The 21,105-nt window shown below is 52.9% G+C and overlaps 1 protein-coding gene across 7 annotated transcripts in view; it reads right to left on the bottom strand.

Annotated features, from left to right (window-relative positions):
• OSBP2 (oxysterol binding protein 2) overlaps positions 1-21,105 on the bottom strand; it is a 323,767-nt gene that overhangs the window by 42,797 nt on the left and 259,865 nt on the right. For all 7 annotated transcript variants that reach the window (XM_074973286.1, XM_074973287.1, XM_074973288.1 and 4 more), the window contains 4 exons: positions 14,872-15,070; positions 9,767-9,884; positions 7,090-7,156; positions 5,403-5,570 (listed from right to left, as the gene is read on the bottom strand). In XM_074973286.1, coding sequence (XP_074829387.1) covers positions 5,403-5,570; positions 7,090-7,156; positions 9,767-9,884; positions 14,872-15,070 — 552 coding nt within the window. The remainder of the gene's footprint in view (positions 1-5,402; positions 5,571-7,089; positions 7,157-9,766; positions 9,885-14,871; positions 15,071-21,105) is intronic.

The following is a 21,105-nucleotide window of genomic DNA, read 5'->3' as shown; positions in this document are numbered from 1 at the left end:
CCAAGATAATGACTCTTCTGCCTTCGCAAATTTCTGCTTCTGCAGGTAACCTGAATAATTCCACACTCGCTCTTCCCGCCAAACATGTTTGATAGATAGAGCTGGAGCTCAAGCCTGATGCCATGCCGCAGAAGGGATCACGGCTGGACATCCTGCAGCAGCACGAGGCATATGGGGAGAGGGGAGACTACACGTACACACCTAACTTTTTGTTGCACAGCTCCCCTCTTCCTGCTTCTATAAATAACCAGCAATTAAATCCTCAGCCCAGCACCTCCTCTGGGTCCAGAGCTCTCTCCACTCCAGCTGCAGCCTGCATGGCAGCTAGAATCATTCCTTCTTTTGCTTATACCACTAAACTGGAAGGACGATGCTCTTGCTAAACGCAGCGAAATATTCTGGAATCATTATTTGTAGAGATTTGATCGTGGGTCTCTTTCTTAAAGCAACACTGTCAGAGCAAGTCTACCCCTGAAAGTTGATGCTGGAAAAAAAACAGCTTCAGGAAAACCTAAGACCAAAAGAAATGCTACCATGAAATTTTAAAAAGTTTCCAATAAATATAAGTTTAAAAAAAAAAGTAAAGTGTCCTCTGCAGTGTTAGCGCCAGGCTAGTGCATAAGAACCAGAACATGAAACTAACTAAAAGCAAAAGAGAAACTGATCAGACCATTTTCATTGTCCAAGCTGAAGGAATGTTACAATTACAGCAGAGACACAGTGGGCGAGGTCCTATCTTTCTCTCACCAACAGAAGTTGGTCCAGTAAGACAAGCTTTCAAGCCACAAAGAACTCTTTTTCGGGTCACTCTTATCTCTCTAGTATCCTGGTGCTGAAACATCTACACCTACGCTGCACTATTACAGCTGGCCAGGGTTTTGACTACATGTTTTTTCACAAAAAGGAAAAAGCCAATTCACTGAAACTGTTAATGGGAAAGGGTCAGTTTTGACCTGAAAACCACAGACAAACATGTATCAAAATTCTTAAGATTTCTTGTGTCAACATTTTCTAAACAAAAAGTTTGGGGGCTTTTGTTCAGAATAACTTTTCTTTTAAAAATGTAACTTCATTTATAGTGAAAAGCGTAAAGAAGAGTGGTCAAAACTGAAATTGTCAATTGACCCAGATCAGATGGTCCATTTGAGAAGATTTGACTTTTTGTCCTGATTTGGTATGGGAAAAATGTTTTAAATCTCAAATTCTCATGAGATGGGAAAACCGCTTCCCCCTCAGCCCTAGTTATATTTTTATGTACACATTTCTTAAAATCTGGTCAGTGTCCCTCTGAGATTTAGCATATCCTAAATGGTCCTGCTTTGAGCAGGGGGTTGGACTAGATGACCTCCTGAGGTCCCTTCCAACCCTGATATTCTATGATATAGGCAATAGGATCCTTAGAGCATCCTCAAAACTTTGAGGTGGAGAGCTAAAGGAAGAGTTAATCGGCTGTGTCGAAAAGGTTGGTTTCCTTGCACATTTACAATACAGCCTTTACAAAATGGGCAAAGCTCTACCACCTTGAGAGAAGTCGCTGAAGAGAAATCAGGCAAACTGATCCATTCCAACACACAGTACCAGAACCAACCCAACAGCTGCTCCAACAACACTGCACTTTCAATGGGAAATCAAAAATCTTCCCACTGATGAATAAAGTTTAATCCACCAAAAATGCAAAACTCCCACAGCTGATTTATTGCACATTCCATTTTGAGACACAGAGATATCAACTCACAATGAAAATCAGAGGGACCTGTTCAATTGCACAGAAAGATTTCAAATCTCTCAGGTCATATAGGGAGGAGATGGGGTCTGGAAAAATGCTCTATGGAATGGCAAAAAGAAAAGTCTCTAAGGTGCCACAAGTACTCCTTTTCTTTTTGCGAATACAGACTAACATGGCTGCTACTCTGAAACCTGTCTCTGTGGAATGGAAGATCTATTAAGCTCCTTACATCTGCCACTGGTGTGCAAATGGGGACTAGGGAACAAAAGAACCAGCCCGGGAAATATTTAGAAGTGCTTATAAGACATTAAGAATTTTTTCCCACATTCACTATCCTGGCGCTATTAACTTGGGAATGACAAAGGACTCTGACACTAATGCACAGCACCCAGATCAGTCCATTGCAACCTCCTGCTGATTTGTATTGCACTAGAAGCAAACGCATCACAGATACTGGCTTTAAATTGCCCTTTATGATTGCAGCCTTTCCCAAGAGTTTATTGTTCTCAGAGTAAATATCTCAAATGAAGGTAACTGGGGCAGCCCTCCCCAGACTTCAAAGGGGAGCTCAGTGTCTCGCAGAACTAGGTCTTTGTGCTGAGGATGCTGAGTGCATTGATGGAGGGGGAGGACAGGCAGCTGTGGTCACTGTTAGGTTCCATCGGTTTGTTTACAGCACAGGGGTTATTGTACAGTTTACTGGGGACAGCAACTTGGGGAAGCTGTGTGGATTAATTTGCTCTGTTGGGGTTTATTGTAATTAATTCCCACAGGCTGACAGATGATGTTATTGGGGCAGGCAGAGCATATTGTTCTCACATTCCTGACTCCGCATTAGTAATTCCCGGGATGTTCTGATGGACAGGAAAGGTATAAAATTGCTCCAAACTGCAGATGCAGCAGCTGCTGGTATTTTTACACAATTCCATTAGGTCTAGGCACATTCCTGTACACTTCAAACTTTCCCCTGAAATGGATATTGCAGAAGAGTCTAATGGGCTGCCCAGGACTGTGGTGTATCTGCTGGAGAACATTGTGGGAAAGGGATGGAGATCTACCACTTAGTGCCACACAGGCTGTTAGACCACATAAGGGCACAGCCCCCAGCAGGGATAATGGGTGTTTTCCCAACAAAATGCACAAGCTGCCATAACAGGACATTTTCCCTTCTGACCCTGGGGGGAGGAGTCAGTGAGTTCTGTAAGAGCCGGACTTTGGCTATATGGCTACAGTGCAAACTCTCTCCTGACTGGAACAATGGTTCTCAGGTTAGTTCTGTCCTCTGACAGGGTCACGATAACCTACATTCGCTGCTGGAACTCTCCAGCGGCCAAGGTAATGCTCCTGAGCCTGGCAGTGCTTAATCTTCAAATGGAGACTGGTCAGACTGCACCATGACCGTGTCCCAGGAATGGTGCTTACAGGGCCGGCCAGCAGGAGATGCAAAATCAGCCACCCGTACAAGGCAATTTTTCTTTGCAAAGTGCCTTTTCTGATGCAATTTGGGGATGGGTTCCTGGGCAACACTAAGGGCAGGATTTTATCTGGGTCAGCACCAGTCCCCAAAGCCTAGTGTCTCCCATGGGCACTGCTCAGCAAGGTGTTTAAGAGCATCCCGCAGGTCCCTTTGCCAGGGCCAAGCAGGAAGAATTGTGGTTCCTGCTGGGCCCTGGCACTGGGGAGTCCTCATCTGGAGTACTGTGTCCAGTTTTGGGCCCCACACTACAAGAAGTATGTGGAAAAATTGGAAAGAGTCCAGCGGAGGGCAACAAAAATGATTAGGGGACTGGAACACATGACTTATGAGGAGAGGCTGAGGGAACTGGGATTATTTAGTCTGCGGAAGAGAAGAATGAGGGGGGGATTTGACAGCTGCTTTCAACTATCTGAAAGGGGGTTCCAAAGAGGATGGATCTAGACTGTTCTCAGTGGTAGCAGATGACAGAACAAGGAGTAATCGTCTCAAGTTGCAGTGGGGGAGGTTCAGGTTGGATATTAGGAAAAATTTTCACTAGGAGGGTGGTGAAGCACTGGAATGCGTTACCTAGGGAGGTGGTGGAATCTCCAAAGCAGAACCACATCTAACGGGCTCGGGAACGTCCCTCAGCATGTCACGCACCCTAGGAGCTTTGCTCAGTGGTTCAGAGAGCTCTCTAAAGCATGAATTCCAGTGTCACCTACCCAGACCTAAGCAATTCTTCTCCCCTAACTGGGACAATTCACTGGCAATGCAGCTGCGGACTCCACAAAGAGGTTTCCCGGTTCAGAGTAGGAACTGGAAACTTTACTGTCAAGACAGGACTCTGCTTTCCTTTTCTACAGAGGAAAGCACTTTGAGAAGGGGACCTGAAAGCAGATGGCTGTAAACAATCCTCCGACAGGAGTAAGTAACTTCAGACCCTCCCCACGGCACAGGGGATATGTGACCCAAACAGGGGGATGCTGACACCATTGTCAGTGCTGAAAAACACCAGAACCCATAGAGAGCACTGCCCATGGCCAGTGCCTCCCATCTGGGAAGAGATCAGTGCTCCACGTAGAGGTGGGAGGAGATCAAGCCAGGTCCATCATAGAATATCATGGTTGGAAGGAACCTCAGGAGGTCATCTAGTCCAAACCCCTGCTCAAAGCAGGACCAATCCCCAATTTTTGGTCCAGATCCCTAAATGGCCCCCTCAAGGATTGAACTCACAACCCTGGGGTTAGCAGGCCAGTGCTCAAACCACTGAGCTATGCTTCTCCCACATCATCACAGAAGGTTTTTCCATAGAGCATTTGGTGTCAGTGACAGCCTCCCTCCCCCGATGCTATGCCGTAGGGCAAACTCTGCTTTCACTGCAGCCCCTTTTCTTTATCCTTCAGAAGGTGAGGAGCGAACCCACGAGTCCAGGCTGGTGCAGGGGATCCCAGAAACCCAGTTTACAGGCAGAGTAGTCTCCTTCCCTGTCCCCCATCACCCACATGGGAAAATCCATTCAAACCAGCAAACCCACCAATAGGACGTAATCCCTCCGCTGCTCTTAACTCCTGCGCACGAGGCAGGCAGGGTCGGGGCAGATAGGATCAGACTGCACTGCACAGCTGACTTGCTTGAATCCTCTCTTATTAACAGTCACAAGAGCCAATTGCCAAAAACAATTAGCAATGCAAATTCGCTCCGCTGAAGGGTCCCGAGCAGTGGCAGTTGCCCTGAGACAGGCTTGCTGGGGGGCAACTGTCGTCTGAGCACTGGAAACACACAAGGAATCATTCCATTTCTTTTCCGATTAAAGTGTCTCACAATGCAAAAGCCAGACTCTGCTCAAGGCTCGTGTGCAGCTGCAGCTCCGCTGCCGTCAGCCACTCCCCAATGCCCAGGTCTCCGCAGCTTCCGTTACCTCCTTCTCTAACAGGAGGAGAGAAAACACAGCTCTCCCCCTTTCATGGAGCCTTAGCTGCTCAGTGGTGAACCCAGCCTGACCCAGAATGCACCTCCTGGTGCCCCCAGCCCTACCTCTGCAGTTCAGCACTGCCTCCGAATTCCTTATTTGGGGCCTGATCCTGGCAGATACCAAGTACCCCTAGCTCGTCACCTCCCAGGATCAGGCCCTTTCATATATGTCTGACCAAAATACTGACAGGAAGCAGCGTTCAGATCGGGCGCGGCGCAGGCGAGAGTGGGGAAGCACTCACGTACAGGCATAGGGATCTTGGACAGTTCTTTGCCAATGCAGTTTTTCATTATGCTCCAGAGGTTAAGGCTGTAGTTGGGTTTGTCTGGGATGCGCGTTCGTCTCCTCTTCTTTGGCAGGACGTCTTTGCCCGTTGATTCATTGTAGCCAGTTTTATTTGCGCTCTCAAAGACCTGGGGAAGCAGCAATCTTAGGGTCAAAGAGCCAGATCAACCAACCGTAGGGTTGTCAGGCATCCAGTTTTCGACTGGAACGCCTGGTCGAAAAGGGACCCTGGCGGCTCTGGTCAGCACTGCTGACTGGGCCATTAAAAGTCCGGTCGGCAGTGCAGCGGAGCTAAGGCAGGCTCCCTGCCTGCCCTACCTCTGTGCGGCTCTCGGAAGTGGCGACATGTCCCTGTGGCCCCTAGGTGCAGGGTCAGCCAGGGAGGCTCCACGCGCTGCCCCTACCCCAAGTGCCGGCTAGGGCAATGCGCGGAGCCTCCCTGGCTGCCACTGTGCCTAGGAGCCAGAGGACATGTCTCCACTTCCGGGAGCCATCTCAAGTAAGCACCACCTGGAACCTGCACCGCACCCCAAACCCCTTCCCCCAGCCCTGAGCCCCCTCCTGCACCCCAACTCCCTCCTGGGGCCTGCATCCCCTCCCGCACGCCAACTGCCTGCCCCAGCCCTGAGCCTCCTCTCACACCCCACCTCCCTCCCTGGGCCTGCACCCTGCACTCCCTCCCATGCCCCAACCCCTGGCCCCACCCCACAGCCTGCACCCCCAGCTGGAGCCCACACCCCAACCCCATCCCGGAGCCACCTCCCGCACCCTAAACCCCTATTTCTGGCCCTACACTGAAGCCTGCACTCCCAGTCGGAGCCCTCACCCCCCCCACACCTCAACCACCTGCCCCAGCCCAGGGAAAATGAGCAAGTGGGGGGGGGGGGGAGGAGAGTGACCCACAGAGGGAGGGGCGGAGCCTCAGAGAAGGGGCAGGGCAGGGTGAGACCTCGGGGGCCAGGGTGTTTGGTTTTCTGCAATCAGAAAGTTGGCAACCCTAACCAACCATGGAAAACTGGCGGCTGGTGACAGTCAGCTCTTGAGGTATCACTCCTGGGATCTGGCCTTTCCCCATGCAGGGCATGTGCAGCTCAGACCCAGAACATCCCCCAGCAGGCGACTTTGCTTGTTCTCAGGAAAGGCCTGTCGGGCTGGGCAGAAATCTGCTCGACAACAGTACAGGTGCTGCTTAGCATGTGCGTGCTCTGGGCTGGCTTTCCGGGTCGCCAGGGCATTTCCTCACAAGAAAGGCTCAGGAGGACCACATGTAGGCTGATATGGCCGGGTAGCCGCACTCAGCCCCCTGGTGCCACCAACCTGGCCCCAGTGCAAAGCCGCCGGTGGAGGGAGAAGACTCTTTGGGGCAGAGGGGTATCACCAGAACTACAGCTGATCCTGCATGAAGTGCGGGGAGCGCTGGTGGGGAGCTGATCCATCTTATTCTCCCCTCTGCTCCCACTTGTTCCCTGCTGAACGGACACACTTGGAATATTGTAACTGAGACTTCAGTTCCCATATCCCCCGGTATGGCCCATTCTACCGCCCTGCGAGGGAATTGGATGGGGATTTTCCCCAAGTTGCCTTCGTCCCCTGGGGCCTGCTCCTTGTCATTACTTTCTACCAGCACCATCTGCCCGATGCACTCACATTGTCCTCCAGGTTCCAGTCCTCAGGGTGCCCCTCGCTGGCCCCGCTCAGGTTACTGCCAGAACGCCTGCAGGGAAGACCGAGGCAGAGGGCATGGGCGCAAGCAGGCACAGAACAGAACAGGAATGGCTGCTCTGGCCATGCTGGGGCCTGATTTAACCCACAGGATATTGCAAGGGGGCTGCAATAGGTGGAGCTTAGTATGCAAACATGCCGGAGGTTCTTATTTCTTTTCATTCTTGCTATGAAGCCAACTGCTCCTGTGTGTCAGCGAGTGCACACCAAGGTGCATTGCTGGAAAGGATCTTTCTAAAACTCACTTCCAAGCCCTTAAAGATCCCGATTCCCAGATCTAGGATACATTGTGCCTAATCTTGTCACCAGGCCCTCCGAAACCGAAGCCAAACTGGTTTGCAAATCACACTTGGGCCCAGCTTTCCAAACAGTCTGTCTCTTTAATGTAAATAGAGACATGTGTGAGACATTTCCTGGTGCCGGCAGGTCTCTCACTAAGAGACATCACCGTGCCCTCTTCAAGCTCTGGCCCCCATTGCCATGGTTTGATTAGGTAGGAAGTGCAGTCTAGTGGTTAAAGCTCAGGTCTGGGGAGGCCAGGCAACCCAAGTTCTTGCTCCTGGCTCCATCATAGGTATGTCTGTGGCCCCCACCACCAAAGGCTCAGAGCCCTTCACAGTCTCTAATGGATTTAGCCTCACAGCCCTCCAGGCAGGGTAGGGCTTATCCCCACAGATGGATAGGAACTGAGGCCCAGAGAAGCTAAGTGACTTTCCCAAGCTCCCACAGGGCGCCTGTAGCAGAGCAGATAATTGATCCTGGGTCATCAGAGTGCCCTGGGCCAGCAGCAGCTCTGCTTCTGATTCATGGCAAGCACCACCCGCCAAGCCATTGGAAGGGCCAAAGCAGGCTGCCGCACATCAGGCCCCCAAGTCTGTAGTTAGGCACCTAATCAAGAAGCCTGGATTTCAGTGGGCCTGAGCAATCCCAGGCCACACAAGTGTACTCTGGCCCTTCAGAAACTCCCCGTCCCCACTACTTCTGGGGGATCAGGCCACTGGGAGAGGCTGCTCAGCCCAACCTTCCCTGGCTGCAGAAGTCCCTTTAAAGGGAAGCAGGGAGCTGCTGACAGCACCAGGTGACTCTGGAAGAGCCCCCGGGCAGGTGGATTCCTTACCAGACGGCAGTGGTGCTGTGCCCAGCTATAGTGGGGTCCCCTGGCTTGCAAGGAAGTGGTGCTAGGGGCATACAGCGGCATTCTGCTTGCATGTCCCATGACAGAGCTGCAGGTGATGGGCGAGGTCACCCCCTTGTTATGTCGGGGTCCAGCAGCACCTAATTCCCACCCTCTTCATTACCTTGGCTTGAGGGCCTGCTCTGCAAGGCTGCAGGGGTCCAGAATAGGGAGTGTTCCCTGGAAGAACTCACCGGGGCCAAAGCATTAGAATACAGGAGAAGCCATTTCCTCCCAGCCCTCCCTACAGAAGATGGAGGCCTCCTAAGGCAAGCTGGGCACTGCAGTTCCTCCCAAGCAGGCTGGGAAAGTGGGAGGAGTCTGGACTCCTGGATAAATACGGCCTCCTCCCTGTTTGCAAACCAGACCCCAGTGGCTGTGAAAGGGGGGACAGGCTGTGCCCAGTCCCTGTGGCTCCTGAGAAGGAGGGAGAGGGCACAGTGCATCTCCCGCTTGTGACCCTGCATGGGAACCAGTCCCAAAGCAGGCCTTGCTTGTCCTCAGGGATTCCCTGTTCCCCTCCGTCTCGTGCACTCATTGCCACCAAGGTAGTGGGTGTGCAGGGCTGCCCAGTGAGAATGGCAGCATGCTACACTTGCCACGCACTGGGTCCAATGACACAGGCCCAGCCTGGTGGGTGCTGCTGCGTGGAGCAGCTGTTTCCCCCAGAGCCCCAGGAGCCAGGGCAGCTGCTGACCTCTGTCCCCAGTGCTCTCTGGTCTGGGATCTCGGACTTCTGAAAGCTCCCCTGTGCCGTGGACTCCAGGCCAGATCCTCACAGGTAGACAGACTCCTAAGCTCCACTGAGCTCTCTGGAAATTGGGAGCCTAAATGACTTGAAGGCTCTGGGCCTGTGTTACCGAGTTAGAAACTTGTCCTCACACTTGGTAAATCCCACATTCCTAATCAGGTCTCGGGGGGACAGACCAGGCCATTGGGTCCGGGATAGGGAGCCATTCACCTCTGTGGCTATTTCAAATCCAGCCCATGCTGTTCCCTTCTGATCATGGCTCTTTGCCCCTTGCACAGCAGGTTGGCGGGTCTCCGTCCAGTTTCTAGTGGGCAGAGTCCACACTGCAAAAACATTGCCAGTGGCCCTGACCAGTCCCAGTGGAGAGGTGAGAGCCAGCCAGAGGCTGTCCCTCCAGTCCAGGAAGAAGGAGCCCTGGTGGCCCTGTCTGAGGGCACTCTGCCCTGCCAGGGGGAGAGGGCTCCACTCTCTAGGCCGCTGGCCAGCACTGATGTTTGAAACCTCTTGCTGCCTGCCCGCACAGCTGACCCACCTGAAGGGGTGGGTGTGATTAATGCAAACCAAGAGGATGCTGCCTCTACGTTATTAGTGAGAAGCCAGCCTAAGTGCCTCCTCCCCACTCTTCCTATTCGTGCGGTGGGCTTTGGGCCTGCACCGCACTGTGGGTAGCTTCATACCTGTGATGTTTGGGGTCTGCGGCTACTGTGATAAAAGCTGGTGCATCCTCCATGGCATCAAAATACTCTGTCTCCTCATCTTCATCACTGGCTTCCCCTTTGGCAGGCGGCACACTCCCTGCGGGCACAAAGAACAACCCAGTCAGCACTGCATCTTCCCCTGACTGCTCACACAGAGCATTAACATCTGCTCCCAGACCAGAGCCCCAGTGGATCCCCACAGACCTTCGCTCTTCCCCCTGCCCCATTGTGCTGTCTGTCCCCTTCCCTCTCCTCTCTCACGCCCAGCGTTACGCTGGCTGAAGGGCGCTGGGTAGCCAAGTTCCCTCTAAGCTGCGCGAACGCGCAGCTGCCTATTAAGTGCCACACAGGCACTCAGGGCTGCAGCGGGGAGAGATGCCTCTCCCCAAGCCCCAGACCTGCTGCCTCTCCCCGCTGGCCCAGCCCCAGCCCAGCCCTGGACCTGCCACGGCTGGGGAGACACCTCTTCCCCCAGCCCAGCTGCTGCGGCGATAGAGAGCTGGGGGGGGGTCCGCTCTCCCCACCGTAGCCCCAGGGAGCCCCACTGCACGTCAAACCCCTCATCCCCAGCCCCAACCCAGAGCCGGCACCCCCAGCTAGAGCCCTCACCCCCCTGCACCCCAACCCTCTGCCCCAGCCCTGAGCCCCCTCCCACACTCCAAACCCCTCGGTCCCACCCCCACCACATGAATGTTGTTATGTGCACCCATAGGAGGGTCACATGTCTCACAACACCTCCCTATTGCTGCACGTAACAAAATTCATTCCGCACGTGGGTGGGAAAAATGAGAGGGACACTGCTGGGCAGACTTTGCTCCTGCCCAATCAGGGCACAAAACGCTTTGGTACCACGGTGATGAGTGCCTCACAGATGCCATCAATGCCTGGATTCAGCTGGAAGTTAACCATGTGACCGGTGTGTCCCATCAAATATGGTTCAAATTTCAAAACAGACACGTTCAACTGGCAATCTAGTCAATCTCAAACAACGAGTTTAATGGCGTTTTTGGGGCTGTCCCCAAGGCCCCTGCTATTTGCCGGGGGGGCGGGGGGGAGGGATTTATAACAACATTTGCTTATGTTTAAAAAATGTTCTTCCCTGAGAGATCTGAACCAATAACAGGGAACATGCCTGCCCAGAGACATAGGGGCTAGAACTAGGGGTGCTGCAGCACCCCCTGGCTTCAGGTGGTTTCCATCATATAAAGAGTTTGCAGTTTGGGTCAATGGCTCTCAGCCCCGCCCACTATACACATTGTTCCAGCAGCCCTGCCCAGGGACTCCAAACCCTGCTGCTGTTTGTTCCCCCAAGAGCTATGATCTGACCCTTCCTCCATTCAGACACCAGCACCCCATCATCCCCCACACTGACCATTAACACTCCTCTGGGCGGGCGCTCTGATGGCACACCCTCCAGTCGATACAAGACACAGCTACTAAGAGTCACATCCTAGCTGACCAGCTGAGCACTTCACCAGCATCAAGATCGAGCTTCTTGGGATCACTGTAACTCTGCCTCTCCCTCTGCTCTGCCACTGAGGCCGGCCTTGGATGCCATTTGGCCCCTTCTCCAACACACTTCTCCACGCTGCCCTTCCTGATGCATGGAACCCCCCTCCAGGAGCTGAGCCATAAGGCTACAACCCTCTCGTCCTTCCAATCCTTCCTCAGGCCCACCTCCTACAAGAAATCAGCCAACCAAAGACGGCTGGGCCTGGGGCATTTGGGGAGAGCTGATAGAAACAACCACCTCCAATGATTTGGGACTGTGAAACTGCGGAATGACTCCCGTGGTGTCCACATGCTACAGTGGCCTTTACCCAGCCTCCCTCCTCGCTTTGCTCCCACGGTGGAACACGGGCACTTGCTCCCCCTTGTTTCAGACCTTGTCAGGTCTTTGGGGGAAGGGACATGGTCTTCCCGTGTCTTTGTACGGCGCCAAGCAGCGCCGATTCTACTGGGGGCCGCTGGGTGCTACTGTGATACAAATCACAGACACCCGGCAGGCAATTTTCAGCTCAGTGGTTCAAGTCTGACAAAGCTAGGAGCAACTGAAAAATGGAACAAAGATAGAGGCAACTGGAACTCCAGGCATCACAACCAGCTGGGCCTGCTGCCTATTGGGGCGAAATGACGACACACGACGTGCTGCCGAATGCACCGTGTAAACAGGCTCTGGGCAAGTCTACACGGCAGCCGCCATCACAGCAGCACAGCTACGATGCTATAGCGCGGGCACTTCCTGCATCGACAGAAGGGGTTATTCCGTTGCCGTAGCTAATCCATCCCTCCGAGAGGCAGGAGGTAGGTCAAGGGAAGAATCTGCAATGAAGACCCAGACACTGCGCTGTCCATGCACCTTCTCCAGCCAGCAAGCTGCATTTTGCTCTCCCATCCCCCAGAGGAAATCTGCTCTCTTCTCCTTGCTTGGTCCTGGCTCACTGGGATCCATACGGAAGGGATGTGCTGTGACATTTTCCCTGGCAGTGCTAATCAGCACGACACACTGCGCATCTTCAGAAGCCTAAAGAGGGGGCTGGGGGTAAATGTCTATGCCATGTGGGTGTTCTAGCGGGGGAAAAAAGGGCCCACAAGGGGCTGCTCCCCAGCACACCCTGCTACAAGCTGCCTCCCAGCACTGTGTGCTAGCTAATGGCCCCAGAGAGGGGCAATGTGGGTGGGGCATGACCAGCTCCTAGCCCTGCCTCCTTCCAGCCATGATGGCTATGCTGGTTACCCAGGTGTAGCAGGGGATGTTTCTCCCAGTGTCGGGGGCAGTAAGCCTTCAAAACACATCATACGCCATCCAGCTCTGCTAGGGTGGCACACCTCCTCTCCACCCTCCATGCAGTGCAGCCAGAAGGGACCACTGTGATCATCTGACCTCTATCGCACAGCCCAGAGACCTGCCCCATAAGAGTTCCTAGGGCAGAGCTTTTAGAAAAATATCCACTCCTGATTTAAAAATTGCCAGTGATGGAGAATCACCACACCCCTGGGTAAATTGTTCCAATGGTTAATCACCCTCAGTCTTAAAAACGTACTTCTCATTTCCGGTCTGAATTTGTCTAGCTTCAGCTTCCAGACCTTGACTCTTGTTAGACCTTTCTCTGCTGGGCTGAAGAGCCCATTATGCAATATTTGTTCCCCATGCAGGTATTTATAGACTGTAATGAAATCACCCCTTAACCTTCTCTCTGTTAAGCAAAACATCACTCTAAGGCAGGTCTTCTAATCTTTTAATCATTTTCATGGCTCTTCTCTGAACCGTCTCCAATTTATCAACATCCTTCTTGAATTATGTGCCCCAGAACTGAACGCAGTTTATTCCAGCAGCAATGACACCAGTGCCAAATACGGAAGTGCTACAACCTCTCTACTCCAACTCAAAATCCCCCTGTTTATGCACCCAAGGATTACACTAGCCCTTTTGGCCACAGCAACACTCCGGGAAATAGATTGGTGTGTCCCCCTTCAGCACCTGATGGGGCTGTACACAGCATGGGGCTTCTGCAAAGCCCAGGCTACGTCTTCTCTTCCCACCTGAGAAATAGCCCAGCTCTGCAAATGTAGCTTGGTTTGTGCCGCACTCGAGGCCTCTGCTGATATGAAACACCTGCTCCTAGGCGCTTTTCACTGTCCTTTGGCAGGCAGGTAGCTCCAGTTAGCAGCCAGACATCAGAAAGTCTTGGAGAAGGAGGATAATGTCTCAGACTGGCCCAGTGTGGGACAGACCCATTCTTGGGCTCTATTCCTGACTCTAGAAGAAACGTACTCTTGTGCTGGAGCAGGAGACCCACAGGTCAAGGCTCCTGCATTCAATTTCCTGGATGGGGAAGGAGTATGATCTAGTGGTCAGAGCAGGGGCCTGGCAAGCTGGGCTCCTAGGTTAAATCCCTAGGTCTTGGAGGCAGCGTGGTTAGAGTAGGGGACTGGGAGTCAGGATGTCTGGATTCAGATCCTGGCTCTTGAAGGGAGTGTGATCTAGTGATCACAGCATGGGGGAAAACAGAATCCCTGAGATCGATTCCCTACTGTACCACTGCCTTGCTCTGTGACACTGGGCAGGTGATTTCGCCTCTTTGCCTCAGCTCCCTCCCCCTGTAGAAATGGGAACAATAAACCATTCCCAGGGATGTCAAATGCTTTGAGCCACTTGGGCCAAAGGCCCTAGAGGAGCTGCTATACTTATGCCCCATGTTCCTCGCTGGCAGGAGGCCACCTGTTACATTGCATCACAAACCCATGTTGTGATGACACTGCCCTGTGGGGAGAGCCCCACAGCTACGGAGTGTCACAGTGAGAGGCTCCTTTACGCTGGAGGGCTCTGGGCACGGGTGGGGTTGAATGTTACGTGTTTATCTGAGTGGATCCATTCCCCTGACCCCAACGTGGTACAAGGGAACTGCCCCAGCCCGGCATTAGACACTGCCAAGGAACGAGCTGCTACTGGTCAGTTAAGGCTCCGTTTGTGGGTTACAATGAAACCAAACCCTGCTGCTGCTGGTGTCCCCAGACACCCTTCTGGCTGCCTGGGGACAACAATTTGGCACCAGCATCACCTGCAATTCGGCTTTATTCTCCAGCAACGATTGCAACCAGCAAACGAAACCCAGATGAGACCCCAGCCACGGGAGGTGGGCAAAGGCTCCAGTGCTCTCATGCGCAGCAGAGGCAATGGCGGGAAGAGTGGGATTCCCCTGGGGAGACCAGCTCCCAGGGAGGCAGCTGTATTACTGCCTCGTCACAGGACACGCCTGTCCTGTACCCCGCAACGAGCGTTTACCTGAGAAAAAATCCATGGGCATGATGGGCTGCCCTGCCCATCCTTCCCGTCTCTGCTGGTGCACTACCAGTGGCTGACTGGGAACGAGCGAGAGGGCAGTCCCCCATCCCTCCTGCCCCATCTCCCGCCCCGCCCCCATACTGCTGGGCTCTGTCAGTGACTCCCCGGAGCCATTGTGACATCCCAGCAGCAGAGCTCACATTGTGACATCCCAGCAGCAGAGGTCTTGGGCTGGCGGGCGGGACCCAGGCCGTCGGCGTCCCAGCCCTCTGGGCCCCCAGGGAAGGAGGCCGCTCACCCTTGGAAGTGCTGCTGACTGCGGTGGCGCTCGAGGACAGGCCGGGGGCTCCCCGGCAGGCCCGTTCCAAGCTGTTGTGCTGTTTGGCTAGCTGCTCAATGGTCTCCTCCAGGCAGATCCTCTGCTCCCGCTCATACTGTAGAGCCCGCTGCCATTTCCGACTGTGGCTCTCGGCTAACTCCAGGAAGTCGCGGCAAGCCTGGGGGAAGCAAGAAACACACAGGTCAGGCTCCCTCGGGGACAGGCCCCAGTCGTGAGCAAACAGCACTGCCCACAGCAGCTCAGGGTCTCTGTCACAGGAGCCAAGAGAAGGGCCTTTTCATTCTGGAGCTCTGTGCTCCTCCCACATCTCAGGGAGCCCTTCACCAGGAGCAGCACTCCAGCCTTTCCCCTTCAGATCTTCAGCCCCCCCAGCCTTGCCCTCCCCGTGCAATCGGGGCTGGGAACAGAGCTGGGGGACTTTTCGGTTTGCTGGCAGTTCCAAAAAATGAAACTAAAACATTTGGTTTGGGTCAAACTGAATTTGAAAAATTTCTGCAAATCAAAACAGTCTGTTTGGGATCAAAGAAAGTATGTTGTTCAACTGGAAATACAGTATTTTCCAAGGGCTAGATTCATAAAATGGCCAAAGGTGGGGTTCCCCTTTTAGCCCACTGGCTGGCATGCTCACTTAAGACAATCCTAGCTGGAGAGTCTGCAGGACAGGGATTTGAACCCAGGTCTCCACCATCCTGACCTGAACCATTAGCCTAGGGTCAGGCCTCTCTGTCTCTCCTGTCCCACTTAGTATACAGTACTTGAACAGTCATTGGGCCAGAGGATAAAATGGGGAGACAATGACACTGCAGCTTGGAGGTTAGGCTCCTCACCAGGGGGGTGACAGCATCGAGATCAAGTCTCTGCACCATTGAATATTTCATTATTTATACAAAATAGAAGAGCTTCAGCAGGCGACCCTGAGGGCACTCCACCCCAGAACAGCTAAAAGCCTGGTGCGGAGCGCATGTCCCTGGCAGAGGAGAAGGTTCAAATCCTGCTCCTGAGTGGGGATTCATACTTGGGTTTCCCACATCCCAGGGGAGTGCCCTGACCACACAGCTAAAAGCGAGCTTTGAGCTAGATGTCATTACTACCAGGTGGGGGCACATATGGTTCAAAAAGACCCTACTCAAAAAGTGGGTATCAGTGGTTCCCTGTCAAACAGGCAGGGCGTATCTAGCAGGGTCGCACAGGGGTCAGGCCTGGGTCTGATACTATTCAATACTATTGTTTGACTTGGATAATGGAGTGGAGAGCAACCTTATAACATTTGGAGAGGACATCAGACTCGGAGGGGTTGCCAGCACTTTGGACGACAGGATTAGAATTCAATTGACCTTGACAAATTGGAGAATTGGTCTGAAATCAACAAGAGGAAATTCAGTAAAGACAAGTGCAAAGTGCTTCACTTAGCAAGGAAAACTCAAATGCATGACAACGAAAAGGGGAATATCTGGCTAGGTGGCAGTACTGCTGAAAAGGATCTGGGGGGTTAGAGTGGATCACAAATTCAATATGAGTTAATGTGATGCAGTTGCAAAAATGACTAATATCATTCTGGGCTGCATTAACAGGAATGTCCTATGTAAGACACAGGAGGTAATTGTCTTGCTCTACTCAGCACTGGTGAGGCCTCAGCTGGATACTGTGTCCAATTCTAGAAACCACACTTTAGGAAAGATGTGGACAAATTAGAGAGAGTCTAGAGGAGAGCAACTAAAACGATAAAAGGTTTAGAAAACCTGACCTATGAGGAAAGGTTAACACTGGGCATATTTACTCTTGAGAACAGAAGACTGAGGGGGACCCGATAACAGCCTTCAGATATGGTAAGGGTTATTTTAAAGAAGACAGTGATCAGTTTTTCTCCATGTCCACTGAACGCAGCACAAGAAGTAATGGGCTTAATCTGCAGCATGGGAGATTTAGGTTAGATATTAGGAAAATCTTTCTAATGATAAGGGTATAGAATCATAGAAGATTAGGATTGGAAGAGACCTCAGGAGGCCATCTAGTCCAACCCCCTGCTCAAAGCAGGACCAATCCCCAACTAAATCAACCCAGCCAGGGCTTTGTCAAGCCTGACCTTAAAAACCTCTAAGGAAGGAGATTCCACCACCTCCCTAGGTAACGCATTCCAGTGCTTCACCACCCTCCTAGTGAAATAGTGTTTCCTAATATTCAACCTAGACCTCCCCCACTGCAATTTGAGACCGTTACTCCTCATTCTGTCATCTGCCACCACTGAGAACAGCTGAGCTCCATCCTCTTTGGAACCCCCCTTCAGGTAGTTGAAGGCTGCTATCAAATCCCCGCTCATTCTTCTCTTCTGCAGACTAAATAAGCCCAGTTCCCTCAGCCTCATTCCTTAAGCTCTGGAATGGGCTTCTAAGGGATGGTGTGGAATCCCTGTCACTGGAGCTTTTTGAGGACAGGTTGGATAGACTCCTGTCAGGGATGGTGTAGGTTGAGCTGGTCTGGCCTGAGGAAGGGGGCTGCGCTTGCTGACTTCTCAAGGTCCCATCCAGCCTGACATTTCTATGATTCTAAGTTATAAGGGGGCATCACCATCCCACCTGCTCTGTAGCCAAAACAATTTGGTGAATTCATGTCACCCAAAGCTGCATTTTTTGACAGATAACCTAGTTGTCGAAAAATTTTGCCCAGCTAGGCGTACAGTACAGGTCGCACAGCCGTGGTGTGAGAAACTGGCTTGGAATCTGTAGTCATGGCTCATTGCCCTGAGCATCCAAACATGGATATACTGAGCGCTAGGAGGCTTCAGGCCTCCTTGGGTTGGGGGGGGGGCAGTCAGGGAGTTTTACCACTGGGTAGTGCCAACTGCACTGCAAGTTTCACACACATTCAGCTCTGCTGATGCAGCTCAGTTTTCACTTGCAGGTCCCTTGTCATTTCAGTTATGGGATGCCGCCCCCCACCCCAGCTCTGCCACTGCCCCTCAGCCCTGACCTGCCACCTCCCCACTCCCCTGGACATTTCAGTCCTGGCACCCCTGGTCAATATTCGCACAGCATTTTAAAAACGTGACGTGTTAGAAGCAGCGTAACCTAGTGTGACCAAGTTCCTCCTCTGCCGTGGTGGGTCCTGCGCTTATTGGCGGATTTGCTCGCCTCAGAGGTTCACGCCAGCCCTCAGTTTGGCCACTCCTACTAGTGGCTCAAACCTGCCGTCCATCCAGCTAGCCTCATCACTGGCCAGCATGGGGGAAACAGAACAATCCCCGCAGTCTCTGTGTCCCACCTAGTGGGTCAGGGACAGGCCAGATCCCTTTCCAATTTAGACCTTCCCTTCTGGTGTTTCTCACAGATCAGGTTAACTCCTCCTGTGTCTGATCAGGAGTTGGGGGGAACCCAGGCCCACCCTCTACACCGGTCTCCAGCCCAGGGCCCTGTGGATAGCAGCTGTCTACAATGTTCCCTGTATCAGCTGCGTGACAGCTACAACTCCCTGGGCTACTTCCCCACGGCCTTCCCCCAGCACCTTCTTTATCCTCACTGCAGGATCTTCCTCCTGAAGCCTGATCACACGTGAACTCTTCACATATAGCTATTAGATCCTCTGTTATAAACTGTCCTTGGCCAAAAACAACTTATCACCTCACGTTCGTAAAGCATGTTTTGCTTTTTATTAATCTCTGTGCTGTTCACCAGTTCATATTTCTGTTAACAAAGGATTAGTAACTAGACACCTGATCCTGCAAAAAAGAACACGTCTGCACTTTTACACACACATGTAGTCCCACTGGCTTCAGTTGGACTACTCACTGTGCGCAGAGTTTAGCATATGTGTAAGATTTGAGGATTGGGATCCAAGACACAAACCCTGTCCTCACCACAGGTAAAGCTGGATTTAACCCGGGCTGCTATCTTTGATTGCTGGCTGGTATCTGTAAGCAGCCCTGTGGGATGAAGTACTATCCATGGCATGAAGTACTATTCAGCATAGATAAGGGTCCCTAATGAGAGACAGCCGCAGGCAGTTTTGTTAGCTAGCAATAAAAATTCCCTCGAGAAAAGCTTGCAAGCAAGAGCAGCAGCTCTGAACAGGTGGAGTTTGTCCTGCAGTCAGCACTTCTCTGCCTCCAGAGTCTTTCTAACTCATGAGCTGCAGTAGGACTCTGGGAAGCAACCCAAAAGCCCTGTGGAGAAGGTTACAAAGGGAGATTTCCGGGGCACCGTTCAATAGCTGCCTGCCCATTAGCAGCGCATTAAGAGGACATTCAGGCTAGGAGTCTCAGGCAATCCCCTCTGCGGAGAGAAGGACAGAGGCCCTAACGCTTCCCCCCGCCGCAGCCATGGGTCTGGTTCTGGGGCAGCGGTGGGGGAGGGAGGGAGCGGCGTGCATTTCTTAGGGTTTGTCTTCCCATACAGCGCGACAAGCAGCACGGGCGCAGCTGTGCTGACGTCGCACGTTAGTGAAGACATTAGGATGCTAGTGGGAGAGTGTCTCCCGTCCGCGTGGGTAATGCACCTGCCTGCTGTAGCTAGGTCACAGGAGACGCTCTCCCATCAACACAGTGCTGTCTACACAGGGGATAGGCCAGTGTAACGACATCGCTTGGGCTGTGGATGCTTCACTTCCCTGACCGAGGCAGCTATCGCAATACAGCTCTGTAGTGTACACCTGGCCTGAGAGCTCAGTATCCCTATGTTTCTGGGGGGCTGACGGTGTCCGTGGGGTGGTTGGAGCGACAGAGCCTGGCCCAGGAAGGGGAGTGGTACAGCACAGGGGCACAATAAGCGTCAGCACAGTAAGCGGCCCAGGAGACTGGCAGTGACCGAGCAGCTGGCATGGCAAAGGGAGCAGAATGCAACGGCCACGTGACATATTTTCTACTTCATTAAAAATCCCGACGTGACCTGTCTGAGCCAGGCTGCAGAGAGCTGTTGTGGCCAAGTTCTGAATTAAAGAGGTGTAAATAGGAGTCACTGGAGTTACCCCAGCATGACATCGGGGTAACGCAATGGAGAATCAGGCCCATATACTTCTTAAACACGGGGATTTCTCATTTGCAAAATGACATCAGCCCCCTGCCCCTGGCGGTGCCAGACACGCTTGCCTGAGACAATGAGCTGGGTTCCTAACTGGGAGAGGTTTCTGCTTGCCCACTGTCCCCACTCCTGTCTATTTCTGAATTGATCGAGAACGGCGCCTTTTAAAGGGTCCGATCCTGCCCCCTGGAAGTCCATTGAGTGTTTCAGTGGGAGCAGGTCCAAGTACTGAACCACACCACTGAGCCAACAGGGGTGTTAATGCAGCATGCAGAGCCAAGGATTCCCTCGGAGCCAGTCTGCTTATCGCCTGGTCTGGCAAAGGAGCAAACAGGAGATGGAGGCAGCCCTGGGGTGACCCTTCCTCGTGGCACAGGGGTAATGCCCATCAAGTGGGGCAGGGAGCATTTCATCAGAGAGAGCCCTGAACACGACGATACAAATGTCAGCAAGAGCTAAAGTCCTTGGAGAAAGTTGCTATTCTGAGTTACGCTCATTGACTCTGGTGCCCCGTGGGTCACCGACCAGCCGAGTTCTCACCAGAGCCTCAACGTGTGTGCCCTATGCCAGGGCTGCCGTGGAGTTGGTGTGGGGCTGGACATGCTGGGAGAATCTCCCGCTGTGGGTTACAGCTTCTTTACTCCCCCTTTGCATTCCCTGAACATCAAAGCTGAGTGCCAGGATCTGGCCCAGACAGCGGAAGGGCCAGATTCTGAGCTCATACTGGTTTTACTGTGGAAGACAGCGGTGTAACTGAGAGCAGCAGCTGACTGAAGTGAGTCTGAGCTGGAGTAGCTGCCAGGCCGAGGGGCCAGACGCAGGTGGAAATGGCCCCAGTCCCGACCTGCCTCATGTCTTATGGGTCAAAGCCAAAGGCATGCTGGGCTGGTGGTACACGCATCTCCCTCCAACCCTCAGCATCCGTGTGACACCAACTGCCAGTCGGACTCTGACCCATGCACCAAGATGTACCTTAACTCCCTTCCTGTCACCCCCGCATTCATCCCAGCATCCTGGGAACACACAGTCCTTGGGTTTTCGCTAGAGAGCTCCTCTTCGTGTGGGGCTTTGGTGGTCCACTGGCATCTGCAATGCAGGATCAGAGCAGGGGTCACCCTTGGTTAGTCTGCTCAGGCATCTGAGCGAATTGAGCGGGTCTGGCCCACACCAGCCACGGGAACCG

This window comes from Natator depressus, chromosome 15, assembly GCF_965152275.1.
Source record: "Natator depressus isolate rNatDep1 chromosome 15, rNatDep2.hap1, whole genome shotgun sequence".
Taxonomy (NCBI): domain Eukaryota; kingdom Metazoa; phylum Chordata; order Testudines; family Cheloniidae; genus Natator; species Natator depressus.
The sequence above is the reverse complement of the archived record's forward strand: the minus strand, read 5'-3'. Positions and strand labels throughout refer to the sequence as shown.